The sequence below is a fragment of the Melanotaenia boesemani genome, chromosome 24 (assembly GCF_017639745.1).
Source record: "Melanotaenia boesemani isolate fMelBoe1 chromosome 24, fMelBoe1.pri, whole genome shotgun sequence".
NCBI classification, from domain to species: Eukaryota; Metazoa; Chordata; class Actinopteri; order Atheriniformes; family Melanotaeniidae; genus Melanotaenia; species Melanotaenia boesemani.
The window spans coordinates 20170285-20180798 of record NC_055705.1 but is presented as its reverse complement, the minus strand read 5'-3'; the positions used below and the strand labels follow the sequence as shown (position 1 = coordinate 20180798).

Genomic DNA, 10514 nt, shown 5'->3' with positions numbered 1-10514 from the left:
AGTAAGTATGTAAATAAATAAATAATAGTTATCTGCAACAATCATAAATAATGATTACTGTACATGTTGCAATACATGCAATTTCTACCATACCAACAAAACCAACTGTGACATTTGTGACATCATATAAACAACTAAAATTTTAGAGGGATAGAAGTAGGTTACAGTTTCATGGCGTTTTTTTAGTAATACATTGTTAGGCCACTTGAGGTGACATGCTACAAATAATAAATCATGGAAAAACAGGAAAATTTTGAGTTACAAGTAAGTTACAAATTAACGAAGAAATAAATGCATTAAAATAAAGATTCTATGGAAAGCAAATTACAATATATTTGTTTTTATATTTATGAAAAAGTTTAAACAAATGGGTAATGATCTAAAGGCATTTTATTATTTTATTTTCATTTTTAAAATGGCAAAAAAAATGTATTTTATTTGTTTATAAAAAATGTTTTTTTCAGGTTTTGACATGTATTTATTCTTTTAATTATTCAATTTAAAAATTTTTGATAAATAAATAAATAAATAATCTTTCCATTTATTTGTCTAAATCAAATGAAACGGTTAAGTTCATAGAGAAACGTGTGTATTTTGTTTTGAAACATCGAACCGGAAGTGCGTTAATGAAGGTTTAGCTTTACTCTGTTGGTCAGGAACAACGGTATTTTGCTAAGCCAGCGTCCCGAGACTGAAGTCGTTTCTTTCATAGCTTTAATTTCTTTGGTTAGAGTCGTTTGTAGACAGAAGTATTTCTAGTTAGTTACAGGAAATTTGGGACTAAACACAAGTAAGGCTTTCCTCATCCCCCCCCTCTTTCTCCTGGCTGGCATCCTCGCCAGCTGCATCTCGTCGGGATGGACCCAGCAAGCCGATACCAAGTGGTGAGCCCAAACTGACGGAGATCAAAACAGCGTTTGATAACTTGGCCTGTCAGTACTAGCAAACAAGGCCTTGCTTTTAAAAGAATAAATCAACAGCGTTACACTTTAGTCCCTATTAACTAGATTGTTTTGACAATTTATGCCTTTTAAATACATTTAAAATATTTACCTTTACCTGAAATTTATTAAATGTTCACTAAAAGTATTTGTTTTGGACAAGTAAGCGTTTAATGAACCACTTCCGCATTGGCTAAGCTAGCTTTAGCTAGCCTTTTCACAAATAGCCCTTTAGGCCTGTTTAGTTAATTAACTTACTTACTTACTTAATTGTTAACACATTATTTGTGTTGGGTTTATACCATTCTAATAATAAAACGTAAACATGCTGCTATTTAAGCGATAACACAAGCGCTAACCCGCTTAGCTGTGATTTAGCGTTAGCAAGCGAGTATTAGCATGCTAACATTTGTTGAGGTAGAAGGGGCTTCTTAGAAGACGCGTCCCAAATTTAACAAGCAAATCTGGTTTTTGTTCCGATAATTGACCAGCAGATGACTTAATATTTACATTTTTAATACATAATCGTGACAAGCTAGTTGTTTTGTAACGTATTTTTAAAAGAATTAAGTTCAAAAGCAAGAAAGATGTATTTAAAGACTACGAGGATCACACTACGGCGAACGTTTGGTCTCTTTAGCGGTATTAGCTAAAGGTTATGTGTGTATTAAATTGATTTTAACATGATCCACAGAATGCCAGGCTTATACAGTAAGAGAAATGGGTGAGAGGTTCTGAAATCAGATCCAATCCTGGCAAGATGAAGCTCACTTTCTGCACAGATGCCTGTGGTTGTGGTTTTGACTGACAGTCCCACAGGACTTAACACACTAAACAAAGCAGAGGTTGCAGCAACACTCCATATTCCAAGAATAATAAAATGAAAGTTGATATGTATTCTTTGAATCAAGTCTAACTGTGATGCACATCCTTCCACCAGTCTACATCTTCTCTTAAAAAAAAATTTTTCTGCTGCTCTGAGCAGATTTGACCACACAAGGAGGTTTGTGGCTATGTTGTTAATATCTTATTATATAACCCCCTCACGCGGGGGGGTGCGTTATGCTTTGTCCTTGATTTTGAGCCAGTTGTCAGCTGCTTGTTTGCCCTCTTGCCTTGTGTATTTGGTGGAAGGGCAAGTTTTTAGATAATATCTAGATAAGTGTGTTGACAAACAAATCTCTTTGGAATTCTCTTGTTCATATCCCAAACTAGGAACTGTGCATGTTCAGAAACACAAGAGCAATGTTTTGTGACTCAGTCGTGATCCAAGAGAGGCTGGAACGCCTCTCTGTTCTGTTCAGGAATTTGTTTTAAGAACAAGCCGAACTTGCTGAACTGCCTCCAGACTGCTTTCATTCCTTCACCATGAGAAGAATGAAGGTGGAGGTCTGTATTTGGGATGCCTCCTGATTTCTATTCAATTTCTTGAAACATTATAAAAATAGTTCACTTTTTTGACATTTTGAAGTACTGCTCCCTCTGTTTGCCCTTCCAGGCTCTCTGTAACCATAACGTTCCCTCCACCATCGGTCCTCTGTAATTTCAGAGGGGGTTTGGCTCTCAACTCTGACAAAAATTAATCTTCTTAAGTCTCTGGATGGCTCTCTGGGCTGCACAGGGACCTTCATTCACTGATTACATACACTCAGATCGCTTTTCCAGAGATGTAGCTTCCTCGTGTCAAACATTCTGTTGAGGGCAAATGGTGCTGCTCAATGCAGAAGACAACTAGCAGTAATCTAATGCCCGTTAACTGGATTAACTGGCATTTTCTTTTGGCACCAACCAGTTTAAAACCTCTCTTTGCTGTGAAATGTATCAGTTGTTCTGTTGGTCTGCATTCATCATTTTTAAGCCTTTAGTTTAGTCCTTTCAGGTCATATTCCCTCTCAATTTCTGGCCACTATTTTGGTTGTTATCCCGGAAAAAGATTTTTTTTCGTTTTTTCCTGAAGAACTTTGAAATTTTAATACATTTTTTCTAAAATGTCAACAGGAAAGCAGAGATAAATTTACTACCCTTTTGGGTCATTAGAGGACAAAAATGTCCTCTGCCAAAAAAACAGCTTAAAAAATGTTAAAAAATATTTTTGCCCACTTTTTTTCTCTCAGTCAACCTCAGTTCTAATCAAAACCACCAAATATGTAATTTTTCAAATGATTTTAACCCTTTAAATAACAACGTAATTACAGGATGTCACAGTTTTTATGAAAAGAAAACACAGAAAGTTAGATATGAGTTATATTTCAGTCGAAAATTACTCAAAGGGGTAGTTAAGTATAATTCTGACGCTGCGAAAAAATAAAAACAATGCATTTAAAGTAATTTAGTCACTAATATTTTAGTATATTTCAAACTGCTGGAGGGCGTGGAAACTTTAGGCACTTAGCCTCAAGCAGCTAACAGGAAGCTAAAGGCTAAGCTAACTGACTTGGAGGATAGAAGCTGAAGCTGCATCGTTTGGCTGATCGGGCTCTCTGAGGAAATTGAAGGTCCACAACCATCGCAGTTCTTTCCAAGACTTCTGCAAGAGGCCGTGGGGGAAATTTTCTCTTCTGCACCCAAAGTGGGCCGGGCTCACCAACTCACCACAGCACAACCCTTAAACCAAAGTTATCCTCTTGCTTTCACCACTTCCAGAGGCAGGAACAGGTGGTCCGGGGGGCTCGGAGGAGAGGCACGCTCCTTTACCAGGGCCATTTATTCAGAGTTTATGAAGATTACTCGACCAGAGGAAGGAATATAAGAAACTTATGCACTTACATTCCTAGATGGGATTGAAGCCATGTGTCTTGCACCCCGCCCAGACGTCACATCACCCAGCAGGACGACTCCGGTCATTGACTGAGGCCGAGCAGTTCATCCAAGCATTTGGTTAAACTTCCTGACTGCTTACTTGATCAGTTCTGGGGTTAAAAATATCATCGGACCTGAAGATGATCAGTGTTTGCTATGCGCAATTATAGCTACCTTTACATTTAAGTGGTAATCACAACCATTATTATCCTTTCTTTTAAACTTTTTTTTATTTAAAATTTTCTCCTCTACTTAATTTTTTTTTTTCATTATTTATTATGATTTTATTGTAATATGTACTCATGAATGTGGCATTATCGCGGAAAAAGAGCCTTATTTTGGGCATGTAATTGCTTTGTCACAGCTGTGAACAGAATCCACCAAAAAAAAAAACAACACTTTATTCTCCTTATTAATGAAGATTCGGGTGGTTTTCTGGCCTTGCTTTTAGAGGAAGCTGCAGGATGACTCATTATATGTCACAATTAACCACTCAGTAGGCCATCTGGTGCATATTCCTTACCAGCGAATTGTAACAGGATTCATTAGTACTTGTATTGGCGAGTACTAAAATTTAAGTACTTATACGCAGTTTGTAAAAATGTGGTATCGGTGCATGCCTAGCCTTTATGGTGCTATATTCATTAATACATTGAGTTTACATCATTCTGGCCTCATAATCTGACAAGTGAAGCTGCCCTGAAAAAATAATGTCTGGATGCTGACTGGGATTAAAAGGGTTGAGCTTCTACATGTAGTTTTACATTTAAAAGAAAACAGGAAGACCAACAATAGCAATAAAATAAAAGATTTTGATTTTTAATGGTTAATGTCTGAATAAAGATGGTATACAAACTCAATAATTTTGATAGAATATCATAAAAGCCTCTGTAATATAGACTCGTGGAAAGCTCAAAATCCTAAATTTATTGTTTTCTAACCACATTAACTTGGTCATTCAGCTAAAAAGCATAAAAAACTGTTTGTGCGACAAAACTGCTGATTCAAGGCCAGTTACTGCTGACAAACAATACCAGGATGTTCAAAGCTCATTTAGTTACATAATAACTGGCTGATGTTGCTGCTGTTTGAAGGAGACGGTACAAATGTCCTCTCCACAGTTTTTCCTGTCAGTCCCGTTAGAAATTCTTTCTCTCTTTTCAGTTGCACAATGAGGACGACTGTCCCGAAGCCTCGACCAGCGAGGAGCAGCCGTGCACTTCTGCAACAGCCCAAGCCGAAGCATCTGGACAGAACCAGAACCAGGACCAGGCTCAAGCAAGTCCGGCCCCTGTCCTGGCAGCAGAGGAGGCATCATCCTCCAGGACTCAGGGGGATGCAGAGGCACCGCCTCCTCCTTACGCCTCCATCGACCTGGGTGCAGCCGCTGCAGCACCTGGTATTACTTTTGTATTTTCTCTCTGGGTATTTTTTTTTTCCTTTAAACGTTTCCAAAGCGACTGCTTGCTTCTGAATATAGCAGCAGGATGTGATTTTTGTGGCGTCTCTCTGTGAGTCATGTTCATTTCCATGACAGCACCACCACATCGTTGGCAACCGACATGACTTTACTCAGGAATGGCTCATGGTTCCTTTTATTCTTCCTAACCAGGCCTTTTCCTTCACAGAGACCAGTTTCCAAGGCGACTTTCCGGTGCCTCCGCCCTACAGTGTCGCCACCTCATTACCCACATATGATGAGGCAGAGAAGGCTAAAGCAGCTGCCATGGCTGCCTCCACAGTGGAGGTGTTGCCCCGGGTAAGAAGACCGGACCACACGATCGTCTCCTTTTAGATTTACTTTTCCTGGCTCCTTTCTAAAGTTGTGTTCTTTACGTGTTGGGTGGGGTTTAACCTCACTTATTTTCCTCTTTTCTTTTTACATACCAAACCTCTTACTCCTCCATGTACGAAACAACACGTCAATGTTGAGACGAGTCACCTGATCTCCTCTGGAAAATAATAAAACTCCACAAAACACTTTCAGTAGAGCAAAAACATCATTAAAGACCTCTTTCTACCACCTCTGCCACCCCTCAGGGATCAGTTTATGTACTACGGAGCACTTAAATGCAGCTTGTGATATTTTATATTCTCAACTCATTTATTTTTATTATTGATGTGCCAGATCTTCTTTATTTTATTTTATCTTTTTTTTTTTGTATTTTAAGTTATTTTTATTTCTTGATTGTTTTTCTTGTCTAAACTGTATATAATTTTATTGTATATTGATTTTAATTTCGATCACCTAATTTAATCCTATATTTAAAGTGTTTTGTTATAATTTTAGTTTTCTTTTTTTATTTTACAGTTTGGATATTTTTTTCATTTTATTTCATTTCATCTTATCAACCAAACTCATTTGTGTGTGTTCATACAAGGACGATGACTTCCCCCCAAGAGATGACTTCAGTGATGCTGACCAGCTTCGAGTTGGGAATGATGGGATCTTCATGTTGGCCTTTTTCAGTAAGTCTTTGTTGCTCTTTTTTCCTTTTCTTTTTTTTTTCAAAAGCCAAATGCCAGGGGGAGGGGAAGCAAAAAAAAACAAAAAAAACAGATCTTGTTGTGTCCCTGTAGTGTAGACTGCAGTGTGACACATTCGTAAACAACCACGTGAGGCTTTGTTGAAGGAAATGTTGAGGAGAACATGTGGACATCTTGGTCTGGTCTAAAAGTGTGAGGGAAGAGCTGCAGTCGGGTTTTGTCTCGAGTTCAGAAGCTAAATGTAAATTATTAAAATAATGTTTTCTTTAAAACATTTTCCAAACAGCAGGTGAGGCGTTGTAACATCAGTGCTGCATGCTTATGAACATGAGTAATCTCTGAACTTCAGTACATGGGGGGGGGGGAGAAAAAGCTTAACAGAAATAAATTATTCATAAGAAGCAAGCTGTGAAATCTCAAAGTATTTTTTTAAGAGAAAAACTTTTTTTAAATGAAAACCTTTTGTGAAATTGCGTTTATTCCCCCTGAAATCCAAGAAAAAGACTTCATCCTCTTTTTATTTATTTATTTATTTTTATTATCAACCCCACTTTAAAAAAAAAAAGCTGAGGGAGGATCATCTTTTGCATCTCGTATATTTTACTTTCTGCTCCTTTTACAGCATCATGAACCATTTCATCAGATTCAACTGCTTGATAACACAAATACCTGATCAGCCAGTCACATGATAGCAGCTCAGTGCTTGTCGGCATGTAGACATGGCGAAGATTTGTTGAATTCATGAGCATCAGGAGGGAATTTAAGTTTCTTTGACTATCGAAGCAGATGGGCTACAACAGCAGAAGACCACACCAGATGTCTGCTACAGTGAGCTGGTGGCAGCTCTTCCCTTGCAATGTGCTTTCACTGATTAGTTGAATCCTGACACATTAAAAATACTGCATTTCTTTCTTTGTGGTATTTTAACCTCAAAGACTTTCCACCAGCTAACTACACATCTTATTCCAGTCAGAAACGTGGGATTATTGTATTGAGAGGAAAGTTAAATGCGGACATCCCACGACAAATTTCTCATGAATGCAGCATCAGTTTTCATTAACTCCAGATTTTCAGAAGATCTACGATGACAGTAAGATAAAAAAAAAAGCCCCACTAATGTTCTTGGCTGTAAAATTTTAGACAAGCTTGACTGAGCACAGCAGGTTTGACATAAAATGCTCATGAATGAAATATTTAGAACGCAGAAATGAGGGTTTATAATTGAATGATGATGCTATTTCTCTGCTTTTGTCCCTCCAGTGGCCTTCCTGTTCAACTGGATCGGGTTCTGCCTTTCTTTCTGTCTGACCAACACCATCGCGGGACGCTACGGAGCCATCTGCGGCTTCGGCCTCTCGCTCATCAAGTGGATTCTCATCGTGAGGGTAAGTTTCTGGTTTTTTTGCACTTATAGATGTTTATTTGCAATATTGTGTAATTTGGAGTGAAAGAAAACCTAAACAAGCTAAAGTTTTAGAATCCCAAATATTCAAGTTCTGGTATCAAAATTAGTTTTTTTTTCCTCACTAAATACAGGATTATCTTAATTTATTAATTAATATTATTTATTTGAATACCTCTGTTACAGTGCATAATTATCATTTATAGTTGTAATAAATTTTTAAATAAATGTGATCATTTTGAGTTATTGCCGTTGCATAGAATTTGAGATTTTTGAGAGAATGTTTTTACAATTTTAAATTAATTATGTAGCCTAAAGTGGTCCTGTTGAGTCCCAATGTCTCATTGTTTAAGAGGCCAGTTTCAGATAAAATGTCAATGATAAAAAAAGATAAAAAAAAATGGAAATAATAACAACAATAATAATAAAAAAGTAATGTTTGCCATGTTTTTCTTCTTTCCTCTTCATTCAGTTCTCTGACTACTTCACTGGCTACTTCAACGGCCAGTACTGGCTCTGGTGGATCTTCCTGTTGCTCGGTGAGTCTATCGGTCATCTGGGGGGGTTTAGTTTTGGTTTTCCTCCTAACCAGAAAAACAAGGCCTCTGCTGTGAAGTGAGGAAATGATTCTCCCTCTGCAGGTCTCTTGCTGTTCTTCAGAGGTTTCGTGAATTATCTTAAGGTCCGCAACATGTCAGAAAACATGGCGACCTCTCACAGAACACGCCTCTTCTTCCTCTACTAAAGGTGAGTTCAAACTGAAACTCATTCAGTGCCTGTAAATGGTGCCCTCTGCTGGACTACAAGACAAACTGCAGCTTTTTTCCTGCTTCCTGCTTTAATGATGGGATAATGTTGTCCTCAGGTTTCCATCAGCACTCCTTCCCTCCCCTCGAATGACCTGACCGAGGAGCTTAACAGCGAAGAGAGGAGATGGAGAAGGAATGAAGGAAAGAAGTAATGTTAACATAAATTTAATCTGAAGCTTCTCCTAAACGTAGCCGATACAGCCATCTTTGACCATCAGATTTTCATTTTCCTTTGATTCAAAGCTCCTCGTGCCGTCTTTACTGGTCCAGCTCATGTTCCACATCTCAGAAGCAGAACTTGCATTTACTCAAAAAATAAAAAAAAAAGCACAATGAGCCTGTTTAACATAGTCAACATGGAGGACGTGGACGGCTTTTCTCCCCAGCTTTGTCTCCGACAACCACATCAACAAAGTAAAACTCAGATTTCTCTGTGAAGTGTTTCACATTACAATAGATCCGTCCAGTTTTATTTTAAAGTGCACGAACCTGTTTATATCTCACAAACCGTGATGCTTCCACATGAGCTGAAAGACGGAACACGAACTGGTTTCTTGTTAAAAGCAAAACCTTATTTATTCTGACACTTCATCTCAACTCACAGTAAAACGTCTGCTTTCTCATCTCCAATCTCGCATCTGAAGCTACCAAGGAGGTAAAAAATTAAATGATTAAACAAATAAATAAATAAATAAACTGCATTTTAAGGCCACACAGGCTGCTTTGATTGGATCGGAAGAAATCGTCCCAACAAGGGGCGTCTGCTGCTTCGGTGCTGAGGATAATAAGCATTTTACATCCAGCTCAGTAACGTGCCAGAAATACAAGAGTCTTATGCAATTTACGTATTTGTAATGAGCTACAATTATTGTGGATGTAAGGTCTTGTGCTACTGAAGTAGACGTAGTTGAATAGCTTCCTAATCAGACTGAGATCCAGTTGTGACATCAGGTTCGGTCCAGAGGGAATCAGCTGTTAAAAGAACAAGTGCACACTTTCATCAGCGTTATGTGTTGTTTGCAGTTAATCCGAAGGACGAAGCTGCAACGCTGCATGGGAGGTGGCTTGTTCTGCATGTTGTGCATGACTTCAACAAACCCAACTCTGGATCTCTCTCTGGGGTTTCAGCTTTTCTGATTACATTAGGTTTAAATATTTCCTGCTTTTTCTTTTCTCTGAGTGAGAACCTTGTGATGTGACACGGCTCCTACTATTAATGTTATTACAGTTATGACATCAGCTTCGGTGTTGTGGTTTCTGGTTAGTGTGATGGCGATGAAGTCGGAGGATTCGGTCCGGTGTGAATGGAGCCTAAAAAGTCCACAAGCTCGTTTAATTAAAATGGAGTCTGACTGGACAAGGAGCAGACAATTTAAGAAATTTTGATTTATATTTTTGTCATTAGAACACGAGGTGTATATACAAGCTTTTGCCAAGTCATAATATTTGCACTTTGAAGAACTTCTGTACAGAATGATTTGTGAATCTGCTAAACTTGATGTGTTGGTAAAGAAAAGAAAAAATGAAATTAGCCATTCGAGTTTGTTTTTCTTTAAAAAACTGGAATTCTTAATCATCCCAAATGGATAATCTGCCTTTTGCACTTTTATTTCTCCAAATGTTGACGTGTTTTGTATCATTGCTTTTAATCAAAACTGTGATAGCCAAACTTTTTTCTTTCTTTTTACTTTTTTTTTTGGTTGCCTTTGTTAGGTGTGTTTGACTCTGGTCTTATCCCATTAAAGCAATATGAAGTTTTTTTTTTTCCCTTTTTTTCCCCAGTAAATTAAAGATCTGCTGCATGATTCACCCACCTGAATGAGTGGGTTCTTGTTGGGATTAAATCTAGTCCAAATACAGTTTTGTCTTTGTAAACTAATGGATGGAGCTGCAGCCAAGAAACTTCTCTTAATATCTGAAGCAGCTGGTATGCATTTATTGTAACTGGAATTAAAATTTTTGCAAAAATGCCAATAAAGTTCAAAAGCGTGACTCGAACAATGTGTTTGGGATTGTGTTTGCACACAATGCAGCACTTCAGCCACACAGTGTACAGTGTAGATTTTCGTGGATTTA

At 37.9% G+C, this 10514-nt stretch overlaps 1 protein-coding gene across 1 annotated transcript; it reads left to right on the top strand.

Annotated features, from left to right (window-relative positions):
- The first annotated feature begins 637 nt into the window (after positions 1 to 637).
- On the top strand, positions 638 to 9107 carry ndfip2 (Nedd4 family interacting protein 2). The gene is made up of 8 exons (XM_041978971.1): positions 638 to 884; positions 4905 to 5139; positions 5369 to 5499; positions 6122 to 6209; positions 7488 to 7612; positions 8102 to 8168; positions 8271 to 8376; positions 8495 to 9107. Exons 1-7 carry the CDS (start codon positions 858 to 860, stop codon positions 8372 to 8374), a joined length of 777 nt encoding a protein of 258 aa, XP_041834905.1. The 5' UTR covers positions 638 to 857; the 3' UTR covers positions 8375 to 8376; positions 8495 to 9107.
- The last annotated feature ends 1407 nt before the right edge of the window (positions 9108 to 10514 follow it).

Bases quoted from the DNA above. Each gene is read 5' to 3' on its own strand.
- ndfip2 (XM_041978971.1), top strand. From the start codon at position 858: ATGGACCCAGCAAGCCGATACCAAGTG. The intron at 6,210-7,487 runs GTAAGTCTTTGT...TTGTCCCTCCAG, and splicing joins CTTCATGTTGGCCTTTTTCA to TGGCCTTCCTGTTCAACTGG. The intron at 7,613-8,101 runs GTAAGTTTCTGG...CTCTTCATTCAG, and splicing joins AGTGGATTCTCATCGTGAGG to TTCTCTGACTACTTCACTGG.